At 40.4% G+C, this 22,504-nt stretch overlaps 1 protein-coding gene across 2 annotated transcripts in view; it reads right to left on the bottom strand.

Moving 5' to 3' along the window:
* Positions 1–22,504, bottom strand: part of LOC149793059 (coadhesin-like) — a 106,327-nt gene that overhangs the window by 30,595 nt on the left and 53,228 nt on the right. For both annotated transcript variants that reach the window (XR_016422706.1, XM_089966959.1), the window contains exons 5-6: positions 22,150–22,317; positions 8,313–8,477 (exon numbers count right to left, since the gene is read on the bottom strand). Coding sequence is in view for 1 of the 2 variants with exons in the window: in XM_089966959.1 (XP_089823085.1) it covers positions 8,313–8,477; positions 22,150–22,317 (333 nt within the window). In the remaining variant the exon portion in view is untranslated. The remainder of the gene's footprint in view (positions 1–8,312; positions 8,478–22,149; positions 22,318–22,504) is intronic.

The raw sequence follows: 22,504 nt of genomic DNA, 5'->3' as shown, positions 1-22,504 counted from the left end.
AAAACACCTCTTGCAGAGCTGGAAGTTTTAAACAGCTCAGGAAAGTGCCTGTTAGTCACATTAGTAAACAACGCGTTTGAATGACATATCTCTCAATCCGGACTAATCTGACTGCTTACACTTAATGTCATTACTAATATAATTTTCTTGAGGGATATATCGTTTTCTTACTTTCATCGAAAATGTCGCCATGGATATATTCTCAAGAAACTGGTTAGTTGGATAAAAGCTGGGACAAATGTACTTAATGACCTTTGTTCATTAGACATTGAATGATTTTGGATTTCGATTAAAAACACAATAGTACATCTCTGATCTGTATTTTGGTTGTATTATGACTTTGTGTACTTGAGTACCAAAATTATTCCGAACACATGTTCCACAGAATATTATTTAAAACAAAATAAATTGCTATCATTGTTTAGAGGTCATTGACTGCATATGGTACACTTTAAAAATATTTGACAAAGCACTCTTAACTGGTGACTGTATTAACCGCCAAAATAAAAAATACCTGTAAGGTAATTTAGGAAACAAAGTAGGTCTGGAAGCAATACATCAGAGTTGTTTTATTCATTGCGCTGATGTTTGCACGGAAAACTTAATTAATTTGCGGAAATTTGTTAGAGTTTATTTAGTTAGAGTTCTGATTGACTGGCTGGATCATTACGGTTCAGTTTCTAGGCGCAATGTTGAAACCAGACAATCATGTTCCTTGTAACTGTTTCCCACTATTTCGATATAAATCCTTTTAACGCAGAACATGTATAACTCATCATATGCCACACTCTGGTATTGTAGAAATCCGACCACTGTCAGAATTCTTTGGAAGAAACAGAGTCATAAGGGGTGTAGGAATTTTGTATGAATCCAAAGCATAGGGCTTTTTTTCCCCCTAATCTCTTGTCCGAAGAAGTCGGGGAATAAAGATTGATGATGGTTCATATTTCTGAAACTATATAAAGTGACAGATTTTTTTAAACGAAAATGCACCAGTAGATAAAGTGTTTTTCTTTTAGAACAAATGTTTTCATGTTACATAAATTTCTGTTTAAGATGAGGGAAAAGCTATTTCATTTCAAGATTAAAAACGCTATATATACATTGCAATCCGTCATGATGCTGCAAACATGGTAACACATTAATATTACATTTTAGGACACTAATATCGGATAAGCCTTTGCTTATTAATGATTCTGCACCAAATGAATCAGGTGCAACTTTCACTATTGAGTACTAAATACGGTTCTTTTCAAGGCATCCCATATCTCTTAGAAAAGTGATATTATTCAGCTTCAGTAAAACTTTAACCCTTTTTGCCCATGGTGTTTGTGTGTGAGTGCGTTTTTATATGACTTCGGCACAGTCTAAATACCAAGACAAATGGGCAGTTGCATTGTCTTAATTACATTCTCTAATTTGGAATGAGAATGAAAATTTTATAACACAACATAAATGTTCATTTTCTACTCCAATTGTTTAAACCAATAACTCAAAAGCACAATTTTATGAAGAAAAAGAAAGATGCAGGTTTTGTGACTACATCGTGGTGTTTGAACATTAATGTTACATCCATAACTACTGACCGATCTCATACATGCACTTGCAAACCATAATAGATACCGTCGCAACGAGCTCGTGCAGATGAGCAAATTAAAAAGGAATACACAATTCCTGTGGCTTACCGTGGCTACTCTAATCTTGAAAAGAAAATTTGATTTCAGATGTTCAAGGGGAAATGGTCTAACTATCGGGAAGGACAAAGTGTCATATCTTTACCAGAACTGGATTTCTCAGCTTGGGAGAAGGGTTGTTTTTCTTGTGGCGTGACACCTTACGAATGGGAATATTAAATCTCGGCTTAAGTGGAACATGCCAGATGTTCTCCGTCCAGTCATTACCTTCCATTGATCGGGACTAAAGAAATATGTTAGTCATCGATACCATAGAATAGACCTTTCGTACTTTGCATCCTGAGCTTAAAGATTGCATTCGCAAAGAACTAGTACTATTGAAAGTGAAACGCACAGAAGAAATGCATCCTTTGCGAAATTGACGATTTAACCTGAGATATCTCAATGCCAAAATACCTTTGATTGGTCTGAAACTGTTAAGTGGTGAGAAATTATACAACTACAAATAACAAAAAGAAGTGCGTTGATTTAATGTCTACTTACAGTGTGACACTGTTACAAAGCATTCTAGGGGACGCCACATTTGACAAATTAAATAACACGTTTGAAAGCAGTATCGCCTCATCCAAATACTTCTTTATTGAGTGTAGTGTGTTATTTATTGACTGATCTGGTTCCTTATAATTTATCACTAAATGCGTATTCGCAAAAGCTGGAATATTTCCATCCAAACGAGACATTATTTTAAACGATTAGTTTAGAATTGCACTTTTGTAATCTGCGTGTAGAGCTACGGGACGATTTTGCAATGATATTCTCAATTGAAACGCAAGCTCAAAATCCATTCTGTATCTTTTGACTATGTGATTTCCAAAGTACACGAACACTGATTCCTGGGAAACTGTGACAGACATAAAACGCAACGTGGATATTAAAGCTTACTATAGTATTGCAACATTTTCGTGGAAGACGTCGACAGTGTCAACAACTTAGACTATTGTCAAAGTCTTTTACAAAAATCGTTTACACCACCAACCATTCCATTGATTTTCAACGATGAGTAGTGAGCGTGTTAGTAACTAGTTCTCTTGGATTTCCTTTCAAATCAGGTTCATTGTGAAGTATTTATTTTTTGTACATGCAAAGACATGATGAATACACAATGTTTTTATATGTATGAGATCCTCATTGTGTTTAAAGTGGTACGATTTCCTATCGATATTTCTCTATCCGCTGTTTGAAAGAGATATTCCTCGCTCTTTATAGACTCTTCATGGTTACCAAAAATGTGAATAGGTTGTGACGTACAAAATTTGTGTCAAGACTAGAAAGATAGATGTACATGACTAAAAAGAATTAGTTTTGATGCATGGAAGACACAAGTGGTTAACTATATCGAACACAAATATGTTAATATTCCAAGAAAACAAGTTCAATAAGAGCAAGTGCCATGAAATGAACATCTCATTAAAGACAATATTAGGAAAAATAGTGTGGGAACACAGAAGAAAAAATATTACAATCTCACAAGAACCCATTTGTTAAGTCGAAAAGAATGATAACAAAACCATTCCCGAAGAAGAAATTGGAGACGGTGAACTGCGTACACACTATACGAAGAGTACCAGAGTGTGTACTTATATTTCCTGGGACACACCTTGATCGAGAATATTGTACACTGAGTCGTTTATATTCAGTTTAGGCGATTCTAACTTGTGTCTTATTGATGTACATCGTCATGGATGTCATATTTGGTTTGGTATTTTACTTCTTCAAATGTAAATATGTTGTTGTTTTCTGTGACTTTGGATGAACTCTAAACATATGACAATATACTGCGTTGCTGATTTTCATCTCAGAATACGCAACACCATAGCCAAGGTAACATATTACTCCTCCTAGTTCCTCAGTTCCCAGAAGCATTAACGAAAATATAGATCGTCAACGTTGGGAGGCACCATATCCTCGCCATCTCTTAAATATATATATTACTGGAGGGTGTGGATCAAACAAAACCGAATCTAATCTGTCAACGTTTGATGGAATACAAATCGCACTTGTTTGACAGTCCACTCCAACGTATCGTATTGTGCTCCGAAGGTGGCAATCAGCTGACAGATTACTTTAGAAAGTGAAAGAGAATCCTTTCCGATCCTGGAAATTCATGATGAAATAAGGAGATTGTGTGCGACTTTCATCGAACACATCTTTTCATTTTTGAAGAAAGTTCAGGAGAAGACAAAGAAGAAATTCAACTTTATTTTATATGAAAAGGAAATCATTAAAATCTCAGCGTCATGTAAACAAAAAATGTTTTCCTTAAGAATGTAAAGCACATCGAACCATCGGCCTCAATACCTATTAAGAAATCTTATTTAAAAGTCCAAGAGATAAACTTCAAGTGGAATTGTTAGCGAAACAACTAGGACCATCTTGGCTGAGTTACGTGTTTGACGATGCCACTAAAACACATCACGCATATGTATGTATCAATTTATGGATTTATGGGCAAATCTTTTTCAGCACTGGTTATGTAGGGAAGGTCTGTCACTTAGACGTCCCTTTGGAGACTCTTTAAAGAACCAAACACGATAAAAACCATCTTACACTTATTTTCATTGAAATTTTAGTCAACATGATATTCTTTCAATCATATCTTCCAAACCTGATGATTCGTGCATTGTTTGGCACCATCCGCGAACGAAATGGGTAAGTCCGTGCAAATTGTGTGGAAGCTAATCTCAAAGAAATTGTACGATGGTTTACATTGATTCCACTTCAGTTACCTCAAGGCATCTTTCATATCCTGCATCAAAACAAATGCCTTTTTGAAAAAGCATTCAGTGACATTTTCGCTAACGTGAAGTTCTAGGATCGGTAGTACAAAAGGAAAAGAACCATGTTGAAACCTGGTAGAAGTACTTTTTAAGGAGAAGCCTTTATTGACTTGTTTTTAAATGGAAACCTAATGAGAAAACGGAATCGAATGAGAAGGCCAAATCATCCCGCAACATTCGTCCAGGATAGAATATTTATGGTGTTGCCACTACATGTTGATATCACAAAAATAACAGACTAAAAAAATTACAAGTCCCAATAAAAATCTCACAGAGAGAAAACGGAGTTCCTGCTGATAGGATGCGCACGAAAACCAGAAAGCATGCAGCTCTGTAACGGTGTATAATTCTCCAACCACTTTTCCGTCATTGTTCACCATGATGCATGGCAAACTTGATTTATCACCCGTGTTTCATAATTTAATGAATAAATGAAAATATTTGTAAAAGAACTTCATAGGTGTCTGCAAGGTTGGCTTCTTCGTCTTGTTTTTATTACTCTGATTCTTTTGTAGCTTTTGCTTCTGTAGTTAAAAAGTGATCTCACCGAAGACCTAAGCCAAAAATGTACAGGAATGTTACAAAGTTTGCTGGATTTATACAATCAAGAACTGACATTATTTAGTCAGTTGGAGGCACTTCATCGAAAATTGTGGTCCCCATCACACGACTCGCAGAGAATCAGTGGATATGAATTCCAGTATAAACAAAACGCGTGTGATACACTTCACTTCAATGATTTTGCTCCTGAAACAAGTGATGTCACCCAAACGATGTGCACACCACACTTGTCGTCCACACAAGACTCAACCTTTCGCAAAAAGGGTGGAAAGGAAATGAATCCCTCCCCGTTTAGCTAAACAATGGGATGTTTTGTCTTTACTGACTAAAGAAACTCATGCGATGCAAAAGAAAATTGTTCGAAAACATTTAAATAAATCATGATACCTTGTGTGAGCCTTATTTGAATGCGATTAAAGAAACCGTATTTTTGTCGTAGGTGTAGCAAAGGCTTACGAAATCCTCTCAGTCAAATGAAAAATAGTTTACTAAAACTATTCATCGAAGCGGGTGATATCTGCCAATGATGGTAGGACTATTGTTACAAGTGATTACCCCTCTGTTAGGATTAATTGCTGGGCCGCTGAGATGAGAAGGAATACACAACGAATATAAAAGAATATAAACGGGACACTAAAAGCGAACCTAAAATCATGAAAAACAGACGTGGCCACAAGAATGAAATGAAACGAAGACACACGAAAATTGTTAACCTAGTGGAACGCATTGAGTGATGCTCAATGGAACACAATATTCTTAACCACTAATTATAAATTTAAAATTTCATAGGTAGAATCGAAATCCTAACACGATTAGAATACACTGAATTGTCTTTTTAAAATGATTCGTTTACTTCGAATCGGGAATAACTGAATTACAATGAAAATTCGGATGGTATTTCTTCAAAATACTTAGGTTGATTTTGGTATACTAGCAAGAGTTTGTATTCATATGATTTTTCCTTTTTTGTATTAGCAAGATACCAAGTCAATGACAAAGATTCATTATGGCGTTCTGTTGTATTGGGGTGGGGTTCTCCCAATATAATTTAATTAAATTAGATTGAAAGTTCCACCCTGGCTCGTTAGGTTAGAAAGTTAAATTAGTGATGATGTAGATTTACAGCTCTGAGCCCCCAGTCAGCAACGCCGACGGTTAAATTATAAAGAACACGAAGATGAAATTCAATCAATAACAATTTAATAAATGTGATAATTTAAAACGATAACTTCCAATCACTCGTCTTTCCCTCGACCAAGTGACAGACTAATTCATCCCGTGATTTACAGTGTGAGTTCGATTTTCCCCCTGTCCTTGCATCTACTCATCTATTTCTTCCCGCTGATTCTTCCTTCTTTCCGTTCTTCTAACTCCTCCTTTGTCTCTGTTTTCCTCTCTACTATCTCCTCCTCCAACTTCGCTCCCAGACTTCAACTTCTCCTGACTTCTCTCCTTTCCTCCGTCTCTACTATCTCCTCCTCCAATTCGCTCCTAGACTTCAACTTGTCCTGAGTTCTCTCCTTTCTTCTCTTTTCCTCCGTCTCTCTATCTGAGACTACGGGACCAAACTGAAACTGGTCTGTCCCTCAAAGCTTCCTGTGAAAACCCACAAGGCGTTAACAAATGTTTTATCGAACCTCACCTCACACTATAACGACAATTAACCATCAGATAGCTGTCACTGTTTCGGCCACGCATGCATACACATCGAAATTCCCACACACTTCTTGCAGGGTAAACAATGGCGTAATAACACAGTATCAGCAAATTGTTATACAGACATCAATACATTGCGTCACGTCAGTATATACACATATATATTTAATCTCATCGTACTACAATCCGACAAAATCAGACGCATGTCTGTACATTACAAATATTCAACAATGGCAAAATCTATAATCATATGAACATATGTGTTAGTCTACTATAAAATACCCACATAGCAAAGTACAATATTAACTCTTACGACGGATGGCAAGCTATATAATTCTTCACAAATATCAACTCATTTCTTCAAAATATGCAAACATATTAACAAAGCAAAGTAATTCTTCGTACTAAGATTCTAGTACTAATAAAGTATACATACGACCTACAATTAAAATGCAGTCGCATTCCACAAAGACCGAACAAATATCTACTGACCGTTTGAAGCTTTCTGTACTTAGACCTTCCCGCTCTAAGATTTTCCCGCCAATAACGAATGGCTATTCGGAGTTACGCTAACCTCTTCTCTGGGTAATTTCTCTCAGCGAACTAACTTTTGCCGGAAAACGCAGGGATATCATTCTACCCAAATCAAGGTCTCCCCCCCATCTCGATTCTGATTGGGTGGCGCTGTGTCCCTGTCCAATCGTCTTAGCGGCCAGTTCAACCTGTCTGTCTGTTTGCAGGGGAAAGAAGTTAGGACACTCCCACTTCTTCATGCAATTTCTTTTGATCTTGGAAACATTTTGACACCTAGGTGATAATTGGCTGTCTGTGACTTCGCAACTCGGATGTCCGGTCCTTTGATTCTAGCCACAACAATCTTACGTAACGGATTAGTGCTAGCCTTCGGCAATGTTCGACATCAAACAATGACCCGTCAGAATTACCTTGATTATACATGTTCCAAACTGGGCTACTCTGGGTCGGGGTAAACATGACACCCACATACATTCCACCGGTAAATATATCATCAACCAGTGTCGGTGAACTTCGTACTGACATATTACACCTGAGAATCATTAATGTTGATCGCAACGTAAGTAATCTGATGGATTGGTACCTTTGGTATCAGAACTATCGGTAATACTATTCATTTTAAAGGAAGGTATTTCTTTGGTCTTTCCCATTCGTTTTTTGACATTTTATCATTACCTTTTAGAAACATTTAATAAGGTGGGAGACGGATGCTTACCGGTAATCTTCGTCGTCATCAGTTAAATGTTGCATAATATGTATCAAATGAAAATGCAAAATGTACGGATTGCAAAAAATGGTTCTTAACACTATAATTAGTATTCTGGATACCTGTGTAAACGTGTCTTACTACATTCACCTAGACAACACAAGATTGATTCAGCAGGAAGGTTATTTATGCCTTTTTCTGATAGCTACGACTCCTATATATATATATACGAACTATGACACTTTGACTACGACACATTTTGAGTGCAGTTTACAAATCAGCGAATCATCAGACTATACATGCAATCTGATTTCCTTCAAATTCTTACCATGTAGATGTTCATAGTTCTTTTTCATGCAATTTGTACAATGTTATTGCCTTTACCTGGACAGTTAATTTTGGCGCATGTCATTGACTCGACGCTGTTTCCAGGGCAATCATTCTCTAGTCTTGTGTGGTCGTGACTGGTACAGTTTCGGAAGCGAAGACGTATGCCATTCCCACAAATCTGCGTACATTGGGTCCAATCCGACCATTGATTCCATATGCCTACAGTGAAGTGATCATAACAATGTGAGATACATAAGCCTATAAAATCAAATCTCATCTTTCATATACTTACGGCTATTTACCCGCATATTGTACCGTTTTTCGGTTGAAGTTAATGCACTTGTATAGGCCACATAGGAATTTAAAATCTGTAATGGATGGCGAAGACAAAAAGTCTGCAGAAAGAAGGCAATATAGCTGCTAAATTTCCCAATGCAACATTTACAAAACTTGTCTTCTTTACAGTCGGTGTTTTAAAGTTGTTTTGTTTATATTATTTCCATATAGCCAAAGGAAATAAATAAATTAGACATGGAGAGTATTTAATATAAAATTTAAAATATGTTTTGTTTCTTGTTTCCTAAATACTGCTGTTTCACCAAAGGTTTGAAGACAGAAGTGACCATTCTCGTCATCTAAACTTATGTTCTTTATTATGCTATTTCCATTTTAAGGTTCGTATATCACAGTAATGCATTCAATTACAAAAACTATACAAAGAGGCAAAACATATTTGAAAATGACATTAGTGGACACGAATATATTACTAATCTTAGACTCTAAAGAGTCATCATCATCATTGGCGACTCAGTCTCGAAAGACCATGCGAATAGCGCCCTTGGGGTGTTGTCTGTCTCTGTTGGCATCGTCTGCTGTGACTGTGCAGGCCTTTACGTGAGTGACAGTCCCTATTGCAATTGATGCAGTTATACTGGGAAGTCTGTGTTACTGTGGTAGCTGCCGTGTTCTTCTTTCTCTTACGTTTCTCCGCCGCCAACTGGCCTCTCCTCGCATCAGCGACTTGTATGCCATTATTTACCATCAATCTCCAGGTGCCTCGGTCCTCGGCCAGCTCTTCCCAGCCATCGGGTGAAATGTTGCATGCCTTAATGTACCTCTTGCATACATCCTTGAAACGGAGTGAGGGGCGGCCGACTCTTCTCATGTCAGTGGCCAGCTGTCCATATTGGATATCCTTTGGCAGCCTTCCATCCTCCATGCGTCGGACGTGTCCCAGCCATCGAAGGCGGCGTTTGCTCAACAGGGACTACATGCTGGGGGTACTTGCACGCTGCAGGATCTCGCTGCGTGGAATACGGTCTTGCCAGCTGATTTTAAGGATGCGTTTTAGGCACCGTATATGAAAGGAGTTGAGCCGGCGTTCTTGCCTCATGTAGGTACTCCAGGTCTCACTTCCATATAGAAGGGTGCTGAGAACGCAGGCCTGGTAGACTCGGACCTTGGTGTGCTCTGTCAGCGCGTTGTTTTCCCACACCCTCTTCGTTAATCGAGCCATGATGGTGTTTGCCTTTCCAAGACTTCTGTCCAGCTCCATATCAATCGAGAGGGTGTTGCTGATGGTTGACCCCCGAAAGGTAAAGTTGTTGACTGCTTCCAGGGTGACACCGTTGATTTTGATGGAAGGGGCAATGGTGGTATATTGCACGCTGACATTTGTTTTTTCTAAGCTGATGGTGAGACCAAACTGCATGAAGGCATCAGCAAAACGGTCTCCCAGTCTCTGAAGGGCTTCCTCGGTGTGGGTCACAAGAGCTTCGTCATCTGCAAAAAGCATCTCCCTGATGAGCACAGCTCTCACTTTGGTCTTTGAGCGCAATCGTGTCAGGTTGAACAGCCTCCCGTCGGACCTGGTGTGTAGATATATGCCATCTGTGGACGTGTCGAAAGGTGTAGGACAGGAGCAGGGAGAAGAAGATCCCAAAAAGTGTTGGTGCCAGCACGCAGCCCTGCTTCACGCCGCTGTTAATTGGGAAGGAGGTTGAGGAGGATCCATCATACAGGACTGTTCCCTTCATATCTGCATGGAAAGAGACTATCATGCTGTGGAGTTTTGGGGGGCAACCGATCTTACTCAGAAGTTCAAAATGGCCCTTCCTGCTGACCAAGTCAAAGGCTTTGGTGAGGTCGATGAACATCATGTAGAGTGGTTGACCTTGCTCTCTGCTCTTCTCTTAGAGTTGTCGTAGGGAGAAGATCATGTCTGTCGTCGACCTGCCTGCTCTGAAACCGCACTGAGATTCCGGGTACACATGGTCCGCCAGCAACTGCAGCCTGTTGAGTAAGATGCGGGCGTACACTTTACCAACGATACTCAAGAGCGAGATCCCTCTGTAATTATTACAGCCACTGCGGTCGCCCTTGTTTTTGTAAAGGGTCACAATTGTGGCATCGCACATGTCTTGGGGGACTCCTCCTTCCTCCCAGCAGAGGCAAAGTGGCTCATGCAGTGGTTTAATCAGTGTTGGTTTTCCACGTTTGATAGCTTCGGGCGGGATGCTGTCACTACCTGGTGCTTTCTCGTTTGGAAGGGAGTCGATTGCTTTGCTGAGCTCCTCTAAGGTTGGCACTTTGTCGAGCTCTTCCATGATGGGCAGATTCTTTATACTGCTGAGGGCTGCATCGGTGACTGACGTTTCTCGGGAGTATAGCTCTGAGTAGTGCTCCACCCATCTGGTCATCTGTTGCCCACGATCTGTGATCTTCTCTCCCATCAGATATTTCAGGGGAGCGACCCCTTTCACTGTAGGCCTAAAGCCTTCTTGATGCCACTGTACATACCTTGGATGTGCCCGGTCTCGGCACTGCGCTGGATCCCTTCACACAGTTGTTGCCAGTACTCGATTGCACACTGTCTAGCGATGCGTTGGGTGTTACTTCAGGCATTTCTGAGAGCATCAAGCGTCTGTTCATTGGGGCATTTTTTGTAAGCTATGAAGGCTTTTCGTTTCTCCTCGATTTGTGGTTCCATCCTTGATAGGTGTGCGTTGAACCAGTCCTGGCTGGGTCGTTCCTTCTTGTCAATCGTTGACATAGCTGTAATGTAGATGGCACCCTTCATGGCATTCCACTTGGCTATAGCGTCGTGCTCAGGCAGGTCCTGGAGAGCCTTGTCCAGAGCGGACACATACTCCTCCACTTTGGCGGGGACTGACATCTGTGCGGTGTTTATGCGAGGACGTCAATTTGGTTTTGACCTCTGCTGCTCACGAGGGCATGGTCGGAGTCGCAGTCTGCACTGTGGTAGGGTCTGGTGGAGAGGACACTGTTAAGGGCAGAGCGCCTGGTGATGACCAAGTCGAGTTGGTGCCAGTGATGAGATCTAGGGTGTTTCCATGACACTTTGTGTTGTGGCTTACACTTGAAGAAGGTGTTTGTGACGCACAGGCCATGGTAGATGCATAGCTCCAGCAGTCTCTGACCGTTTTAGTTGGTCTTTCCAGTGCCATGATATCCGAGGCAGGTAGGCCAGGACTCGTGGTCCGCACCTACTCTGGCATTAAAGTCGCCGAGGAGGAATAATGGTTCATTTTTGGGGCATCCTTTGATCTGTTCATTCAGCTGCCCATAGAACTGATCCTTCACGTCTTCTGACGACGTGAGGGTTGGGGCGTAGACACTGATGATGTTGACAGGACCTGAAGCAGTGGTGAGACGGATGGACAAGAGACGCTCAGTGCCCCCTGTGGGAGGTTCAACCGAAGCCAGGAGATTGTTTTTGATGGTGAAGCCCACTCCGTGCTGGCGGGGCTCCTCAGGTTCTCGACCCTTCCAGAGGAAGGTGTAGTTTTCCTCTCTGAGGGAGCCACTAGAGGCGAGCCTGGTTTCCTGGAAGGCAGCGATGTTGATATTTAGTCTGGTGAGTTCTCTATCGATGATGGCCGTCTTTATGGTGTCGGCCACTTCTCTGAGGTCGTCGGAGATGCCTGTACACATGGTGTGCACATTCCAGCTTGCAAATCGAAGAGCTGGAGTCTTCTTTATTGGTTTCTTGTTTCTTTTGTTTGGTGTGGAATTACCGTCTGCTTGTCATGCTGAACAACACACTGAGCTCCAGACACCCACTGGAGCAGGCAGACGATGGCGGGTCAACACCTTATTCACTGGGGACTGCCCGGCTTAAGGCGGGCGATAGTTGGCCAGTGGGACACGATGATCCCTCCCACCGTCAAAGCTGACCCCTGGCGCCAGTTTTCTACGCCAATCGGGTGAGACTTATAACCCGTAAACTGTCAGCTTCCGTGTTGTTTCCTCACTCTGTAGCGAGACTGGAGTGTCCTTTCCAGGGCGCAAGCCTGGGCGTGGAGTATGGAGATCCTGGGCTGCCCAGACGTCAGGATCCCCCTCTCGTCCTTGCTGGTGGGGTCCAAAGGAATGCTGAGCATGACATTTGGCACCAGTTTGGATGCAGGAGCTGCCTGAAGGAAGTCGTAGTCGACCCCCAGCCGCCTTAGGGGCTCCACTCCGGATTTTCTGTCTGGGTTTACTCCCGTAGCCTTTCCTTCTCCCAAAGAAATCCAAGGCTAACAAGCCCAGTCTGCCAACCCAGTGATACCGCCGGGCACTCGGTCGCGCCACACAGCAGGCTCTGTGAAGGTGCTGCTGTGGACACAATAGTGTAGCAGAGGCCATAGGCAAGTAACCTCCTGCCCCACAAAGCGAGACAGTGGTCCTGCGGCGATCACTACACCTGGGAAGGAGAGGCTATGAGAGACGCTTCACTTTCCTTTGGCAAGCGGGACATCAGGCCCATGCCTCGCACAAAGAGTGCTCAGGCAAATATCACTACCCAGCTTTTACGTTTCTAAATTTGAGTGTTCTTGTAAATGGGCAATGTTTATAGAGATATAATAGAAACAAAAGTGATTTAGTATGGTACATAGAATCCTTGCACACTTTGATTTTCATGAACTCGAAAAATCAATAAAACTCAAACAAACAAGCTAACTGCTTACACTTAACGTCATTACTAATATAATTTTCTTGAGGGATATATCGTTTCCTTACGTTCATCGACAATGTCGCCATGGATTGATTGATTGATTGATTGATTTATTTTTTTACGGCGCATCAGTACTGTTAAGCTATTTAGAACCAAAAAAAAGTTATTTGTATAATCTTTTTAAAACATTATAAAAGGTCTTATATCGACCAGCGATATAAAAGAAGAAATGGTTGAAATTAAATACGTTAAGATGGTAACGGTGCAAAATAAAGCTTCCCGATCAACGGGAGATATAAATGTTCTATGTTAATGAAAGAAGATTGATTGATTGATTGATTGATTGTTTGTTTTTTAACGGCGCATCAGCACTTTTAGGCTATTTAGCGCCAAACAAAGTGTTACTTGTATAATCTTTTAAAACTTATAAAAGGTTCTATATCGACCAGCGATATAAAAGAACAAATGGTTGAAATTAAAAACGGTAAGATGGTAACGGTGCAAAATAAAGCTTCCCGATCAACGGGAGATGTAAAAAAGATGAATAGGTATTAAAATGGGACGGAATATATATTGCATAAAACTGCACAAGGTGATAGCATAAAAGTCAGAGTTTAGAGTAAATATGAACATGAACTCTATAATACGAGTGATGTTTATAGTAGTAAAAAGTTCTTTCATGTCATGCACAATGTAATAACGATCGCGCGTAGGTTGCAGGTCAAAGCACTCTATCATAAAGTGCTTGACAGTGAATGGTTCATTGTAAGAAACGCACTCTGGTGAGTCCACACCGTTTACTATGTGGGTGTGCGTGATATAAGTATGACCAATTCGGATTCTTGCAATGACTATCTCCTCCCTACGAATGGTTCTGTAGGAAGGAGTCCATTCTCCTAGCGTTGGCTTGATTGCATGAAGTTTGTTATTTACAGCATCATTCCATGATGCCTGCCACTTCTGCCGTAAGGACTTTCTGATACTAGGTTTAAAATCTGTATACGGTATTTTAAAATCAGATGGTTCTAGAGTAAGGGCCATTTTAGCAGCGCGGTCAGCTTTTTCGTTACCTTTAATACCAATATGGCTAGGTAACCAACAGTATATTATATCGTGGGAGACACTCATCTCGGTATTTTTGACGAGTATGTTTTTCAATAATGGATTCTCCAGTTTTCTATTGTGTAGTGACTGGAGTACTGATAGTGAGTCGGAGAAGATGATACTGTTTAAAATACGTTTGCTTGCTATATGTTGCAGAGCAAGGTCTATTGCTCTGATTTCGCCTGAAAAAATTGATGTTCCATTTGCTAAACGAACTTGCGTTGCGTGATTTCCACAAACGAAGGCTGCAGCAGCCTTTTCCTCATCCTTTGATCCGTCGGTATAAATTCTTGTGTAGTTTTTATATTCGGTGAGAAGTTCTTGATAACAGTTGTGGAAGACGGAAGGGTTTGTCTCCGATTTTTTTCCATCGTGTAGCGTAAAAAGTACTTTTGGTTGTTTAATTAGCCAGGGTAGTGTTTCGGAGATGGATGTTTTCTGAATTTTAGAAAGATCTATATTTGTAGTGTCAAGGCTGGATGATATTCTAATGCCAAAGGAAGGTATGGCGTTTGGTTTATTTTCGTATAAAGTTTTGTATTTGGGTTGAAAAACAGCCGAAAAAGCAGGATTCAGAGGGTTTGCTTTTAATTTCAGAGCATACTGTGCGGAAAGCATTTCTCTACGATGCGATAACGGTGGTTCATTCGCCTCAGCTAGAATGCTTTCACACGGGGATGTTTTATATGCTCCGAGAGCCAGTCTTATTCCCTGATGATGAATTGGATCAAGCATTTTAAGATATGACTTTCGGGCTGAACCATACACAACGCAACCATAGTCTAGTTTGGAGCGAATAAACGTTCTATATAAATTCAGGATGACTTTTCTATCAGCACCCCAGTCAGTGTGCGCTACTACTTTAGGTAGGTCAAGTGCTTTTAAGCATTTGGCTTTCAAGGTTTTTAGGTGTGGAATAAAAGTCAGTTTTCTGTCAAAGATAATACCCAAAAATTTTGTTTCCTCAACAACTGGAATAGGTGTTCCGTCCAGCGTGAGGTGAGGTTCTTCGTGGTGTCGTCGTAACTGACAGAAATGCATGATTACCGTTTTTGATTTCGAGAATTTGAAGCCGTTCGTACTAGCCCAATTTTGAATCTTGTGTATATTTTGCTGTAGTTGTCTTTCAATTGTATGCATGTACTTTGATCGATAACATATGAGAAAATCATCAGCATATAGTGAGCAATCCACACCAGGAGTCAAACACTTGGTGATGCTATTAATTTTGATATTGAAAAGTGTCACAGATAAAATACTGCCCTGGGGCACACCCATCTCTTTCTCGTGCAAATCTGAGAGAGTACAGCCCACTCGTACCTTGAATTTTCTGTTTGAGAGGAAGTTGGATATGAAAGAGGGCAGACGGCCTTTTAGACCTAGATCGTGCAGGTCTTTTAGTATCCCGTACTTCCATGTTGTGTTATAGGCCTTTTCTAAATCAAAGAAAACCGCTACTAAATGTTCTTTCTTGATAAATGCATCGCGAATGAATGTTTCTAGTCTAACCAGATGATCGTTGGTGCTCCGTCCATAACGAAAGCCACTTTGGAAAGGAGATATTAAATTGTTAGTTTCCAGGTACCATACAAGCCGAGAATTGATCATTCGTTCCATTGTTTTGCACATGCAGCTTGTGAGTGCAATAGGTCGGTAGTTGGTAGGATCTTCGCTATCTTTACCGGGTTTGGGAACTGGTATTACTGTTGCTTCTTTCCATATCTTAGGTAGATTACCAGTAATCCATAAATCATTGAACAGTTTCAAAAGAGATGTTAAAGATGATTCTGGAAGATGTTTTGAAAACTGGTAATGTATTTCATCAGGCCCAGCGGAAGTATCATGGGCCTTGTCTAAAGCCTCCATAAGTTCTGATTGTGAAAACAGTTGGTTGTAACTTTCCGAGTTGTTGGATGTGAATTTTAAACGTGACTTTTCTTTTTGAGTTTTCAAGTTTTGGAAGTCTTCGGAATAATTAGATAATGAGGAATTTTTAGAGAATGTATCAGCAAGAACATTTGCTATGTCACGTTTCGAGCTAAAATTGTTATTGTTCAGTTTCAGATGTCGGAAAGAATTGTGTTTTCTCTTTCCGTTTATTTTGCGGATCGTGTCCCAAACTTTCTTAATTGAGGAACGAGAGTTTAATCAATTGTAGAGTTAAGATTTACAAGGGAGATTCGGAAGTGATCGCTGCTGTGAAGGTCATCAGCGACCTTCCATTCATAGTTCAAAAGCAGTGAAGGAGAACAAATTGTCAAATCGATGCATGTGTATGTACCCGTGCCTGGATGTAAATATGTCGGTGTTTTGGTGTTATATAGACACAGATCGTGTCTAGAAATAAAGTCTTCAACTTTGTGACCTCTGTCACTTATATGATTTGATCCCCATAAAATGTTAAGGGCATTAAAGTCCCCGAGTAAAACAAATGGCGCGGGAAGCTGTTGAACAAGGTTGTCTAATTCGTTTGGTACTAGGTTAGTGTTTGGTGGTAAGTAAATAGAGCAAAATGTAATCACTCGATGAAGAGTGACGCTTACAGCAATGGCTTGTAAATTTGTGTTTAAATAGATGACGCTATGAGGGGCTCTGTTGGTCACAATAACAGAAACTCCTCCTGATGCCCTATCAACATTTGGAGAGCAGGTGTTAAAAAAAGGAGTAGTTTTTAAATGTGATATTGTGCATATCTTTCAAGAATGTTTCTTGAAGGCATAGTACTGCAGGATCATGTTCGTTTAAAAGCAGGAGAATATCATTGTAATTTGCTTCAAGTCCTCGACAATTCCATTGTATGATAGTGTTTTTCATTATAAATTTAAATTAAAAATTGTGGAGCTAGGTTAGACCGTTCGCGTGGGGGATTTGTTTGGTTATTTCTCTGGAAGAAGTACGGGGGTGAATTTTTTGTTTGTAGGTCTGGAGTTCCCTTGGGCGCATGGAGCAGTTTCTTCTGCATCCATGCTCTCGATGTCTCCAAACCTGTTAAAAAGTTTGATGGGGTCATCTGACCCCTTTTGTTGCCTGTTTCCATGAGATTTGTTTTTGTTTTTTGGTGATTTTGGTTGTTGGGTATTGCTGAATGTAGTTTGTGTAGGTGCGGTGTTTTTCTGTGATTGGTGATGAGGGGTGTTTGAGCTTGGTGTTGAATCGGGTGCTTCTGTTTGTGTTTGAGCGTCCATCGTTGTTTTAGGATTGCTCTTCACTACAGTGGAGAAGGATGGGCCAGGATGGGCTGTTTTTGCCTATACAATTTTTCTGGCTTCTGGATAGGGAATATTATTTGTGTATTTTACCCTCTGAATTTCCTTCTCCTGTTTCCAGGTATCGCAATCCTTGGAATTTGCGTGGTGCTCTTTTCCACAGTTGACACAATGCGGAGTTGCTCTACAATCAGATTCCTGATGAGCATTGTCTCCGCATCGGCCACATATTTGGCTCTTGGTGCAGCGGTCTTCGTGATGGCCGTATTTTTGACACTTGTAACACCGAAGGGGGCTGGGAATGTAAATCTCTACCTTTACTTGCAAAAAGCCAACTTTCACCACTTTGGGTACAGTTGGCCTGTTGAAGGTGAGTACAATGGTGTTGGTGTCCTGCAGATTGTTATTACGTTTAATACGTATTCGTCGGACTGCAGTGACACCTTCACCTTTCATTCCTTCGATGATGTCAGCGTCGGTGACTCCAGCCAAGTCACGGCAGCGAATCACGCCTTTGGACGGATTCAGTGTGGTGTGAGCGAATGAGGTTACTGGGATATCAAAGAACATTTTCATTTTCCTGATATTGTCTGATTGACCTCGTCGCTCACACTCAATAAGAAGACAACCCGATTTCAACTTTTTAACACTTTTAGGTGTGCCAATCGATCCTGTGATAGTCTTTTCGATAACAAATGGAGATAGTGCGGCAAGCGGTTTCGTGGCATCTTTTGACTGTATGACCATGAAGCGTGGAAATGACTCCACACTACATGGTTCATCGTCAGACTCTGATAAGGGTTTCGATCTTTTATTTTGATTTTTTTTTGGAATTATCCATGATGGCTAGATTAAAAATTCAGCACCCGTGCTCCCCACCCACCAAGGAGCCCAACAAGGGGACACTTTTCAAGTGCCAGGGATACACAAATGCCATACTCAGTTGATAAAATTACCTTTGATTGACCTTGAAGTCGCCAATTTCTAAGGTCGGTAAAATTACCCCCCGATTGACCCGTTAAGCCACCGCCTTCTAGGAAGCCTTCTAAGACTTGGAAAAGGGAAAGATAGGGGAATAGAATATAGTGGCAACGGTGGTATCAAGAGAGATACAAAGAGAAAGAGAAAGAAGGTGAGAAAGTTAATAAAGACCTCCTAGGGCTCGGCGTGACCAGCCGATTTGTCGGAACCGGGCCCATCCCGACCACCCGTCTAAGAGAAGTAGAGGCCAAAGTAGTGTATTGCAGGGAAAGCCTCTGCTCAACAACCAGGATCCTTTCCTCCCCCGACACGGGACGCAACCCACGGCAAACAGGCTGCCTCTACTTAGTCGCCTTTTACGACAAGTAGCGAGGCACGTCGGGCCAATTCCACAACCACGGACCCGCAGGGGGCCGGAGAACGAGAAGTAGAAGGAAAACATTCACGTTCGAAGGAGACAGAAAGAAGCAATTGGAAAGAAATGGCCGTGTGCGATGCAACATATGTTGCAGAGATAAGGTATGAGAGAGAAATGTATCATAATTCGTTAACCCTTCCAAGGTTAAAGAAACTTTTGCGTGCCGTAGCTTTACAATCATCCATTATTAATCATCACTCCCCGCCAGTATGATGCCAACAGTAGCAACAGGAGATACTGCAAACGCGAGAGGAAAAGTAGGACACAGTCATGGAAAGGTTTTGAGACAGTTAAAGCTGATAGTGTCAAACACATAACGGTTCTTTACAGGGCAGCCCATATCTCTTAGAAAAGTGATATTATTCAGTTTCAGTAAAACTTTAACCCTTTTTGCCCATGGTGTTTGTGTGTGAGTGCATTTGTGTGTGACTTCTGCATAGTCTTAATACCATGACAAATGGGCAGTTGCATTGTCTTAATTACATTCTCTAATTTGGAATGAGAATGAAAATTTTATAACACAACATAAATGTTCATTTTCTACTCTAATTGTTTAAACCAATAACTCAAAAACATAATTTTATGAAGAAAAAGAAAGATGCAGGTTTTGTGACTACATCGTGGTGTTTGAACATTAATGTTACATCCATAAGTACTGACCGATCTCATACATGCACTTGCAAACCATAATAGATACCGTCGCAACGAGCTCGTGCAGATGAGCAAATTAAAGAGGAATACACAATTCCTGTGGCTTACCGTGGCTACTCTAATCTTGAAAAAAAAATTTGATTTCAGATGTTCAAGGGGAAATGGTCTAACTATCGGGAAGGACAAAGTGTCATATCTTTACCAGAACTGGATTTCTCAACTTGGGAGAAGGGTTGTTTTTCTTGTGGCGTGACACTTTACGAATGGGAATATTAAATCTCGGCTTAAGTGGAACATGCCAGATATTCTCCATCCAGTCATTACCTTCCATTGATCGGACTAAAGTAATATGTTAGTCATCAATACCATAGAATAGACGATTCGTAGTTTGCATCCTGAGCTTAAAGATTGCATTTACAAAGATCTAGTACTATTGAAAGTAAAACGCAAAGACGAAATGCATCCTTTGCGACATAGACGATTTAACCTGAGGTATCTCAATCCCAAAATACCTTTGATTGGTCTGAAACTGTTACGTGGTCAGAAATTATACAACTACAAATAACAAAAAGAAGTGCGTTGATTTAATGTCTACTTACAGTGTGACACTGTTACAAAAGCATTCCCGGGGACACGCCAGATTTTACAAATTAAAGAACACGTTTGAAAGCAGTATCGCCTCAAACACATCACGCATATGTATGTATCAATTTATGGATTATCAGTTGCGGTTCGTTGAGGTTCATCACAAAAATATAAAAACTAAAGAAGATGACGAGCCTCAAGAGAAATCGCACAGAAAGGGAGAGGAGTTCCCGCTGCTTGGACTCGTACGAACACCAGAAAACCATGCATCTGTCAAATTCTGCAACCACTGTTTCGTCGTCTTCACATTGATGCCATTCAAAACTGAAAAATTCTTAAAGGAACTTCTTAGTTTGATGCGAAAATGTCTTCTTATTTTTGTTTTTCTTTATTAGCTGTTGCTTCTGTAGCTAAAAAATGATGTCACCGAAGTCCTAAGTCAAAGAAAGAACAGGAATTTTGCAAAGTTTGCTGGATTTATCCAATCAAGAACTGTCATTATTTAATCAGTTGGAGGCATTTCATCGTATTCGACCGGAAGGAAATCCGTGGATATGAATTCCAGTAAAAAGAAAAAGTGTGAGACACGATTCACTTCAATGATTTTGCTCCTGAAACTAATGATGTCACCCAAACGATATTCACAATACAATCGTCGTCCCCACAAGACACATTCTTTTACATAAAGGTGGAAAGAAAGGGAGCCCTCCTCGCTTACCTAGACCTTGGGATGTTTTGTCTTTACTGACTAAATATAAATAATGCGAAGCAAAATAAAATAGTTCAAAAAATTCTTAACAAAATCTTCTATACCAAGTGTGAACCTTATTTGAATGTGTTGAAATAAAATGTATTGTTTTCTACAAATAAGAAGCAGCTTAGAAAATAGTCATCATTGAAATTAAACACATGTAGAAATGCTGGATCGAAGCGGATGATATCCGCCAATGATGGTCGAACTCTTGTCAAATGTGATTGCTCCTATGTTAGGATTGATTGCTGGGCAGCTTTTAGGATGCATCATGAGATGAGGAGGAATAAACGATGAATATAGGGCACACGAAAAGTATCTATTTCGACGAACGCATTGAGTAATGCTCAATGGAACACAATCTTCTTGAACAGTAATTAAGCATTTAAAATTACAAAGAAGCTATCGAAATACTAACACGCGTAGAATGCAATGAAGAGTCTTTGTAACATTATTCGTTTTGCGATCGCATCGGGAATAACTGAATTACAGTGACCATTCGGGTGGTCTTTCTTCAAAATAATTAAGTCGATTTTGGTATACTTGCAAGAGGTTGTATGCATATGACATATTCTTTTTTGCATTAATAAGATACCATGTCAATGACAAAAATGCAGAGACATGCCACCGGTAATTGGATCGTAAACCAGTGTTGAGGAACTTTGTACTGACATATTACAACTGAGAATCATTCAGGTTGATCGCAACTTAAATAATCTGATGGATTGGTACCTTTGGTATCAGAACTATTGGTAATACTATTCAATTTTAAAAGAAGGTATTTATTTAGTCTTTCCCATTGTTCTTTAGATATTTGTATCCTTATCTTAAAGAAACACTTAATAAGGTGTGAGAAGGATGCTTATCGGAAATCTTCATCGTCATCAGTGAAATGCTGCATGATATATATCAGTTCAAAATGAAAAATGTTCGGATTGCAAAGAATGGTTGGTAACACAATAATTCGTATTCTGGATACCTTTCTAAACGTGTCTTGCTACATTCACTTAGAGACCACAAGATTGATTCAGCAAGAAGGTTATTTATGTCCTTTTCTGATTGCTAAGACTTCCTTATGTATGGATTATGTCACTCTGATTACGACATATTTTGTGTGCATTTTACTAATCAGCAAATCCTGCGATTATACATAAAATCTGATTTCTTTTAAATTCTAGCCATGTAGATGTTCATTTTTCTTTTTGGTGCAATTTGTACATTGTTATTTCCTTTACCTGGACAGCTAACCTCCGCGCATGTCAGAGACTCGACGCTGTTTCCCTGGCAATCGTGTTCTTGTCTTGTGTGATCGTGGTTGGTACAGTTTCGGACGCGAAGACGGATGCCATTCCCACATGTCTGCGTACATTGGGTCCAATCCGACCATTGATCCCATGTGCCTACTGTGAAGTAAACATAACAATGTGAGAAACATAAGCCTATAAAACCAAATCTCATCTTTTATACACCCCCTGCTCTTTACCCGCATATTGTACCGTTTTTCGATTGATGTCAATGCACTTGTATAGGCCACAGCAGAATTTAAAATCTGTAATGGATGGCAAAAACACTTAGTCTGCAGACAGAAGG

This window comes from Sinohyriopsis cumingii, chromosome 8, assembly GCF_028554795.1.
Source record: "Sinohyriopsis cumingii isolate HCF-2022 chromosome 8, ASM2855479v2, whole genome shotgun sequence".
NCBI lineage: Eukaryota > Metazoa > Mollusca > Bivalvia > Unionida > Unionidae > Sinohyriopsis > Sinohyriopsis cumingii.
This window is presented reverse-complemented; position numbering and strand designations above follow the sequence as displayed.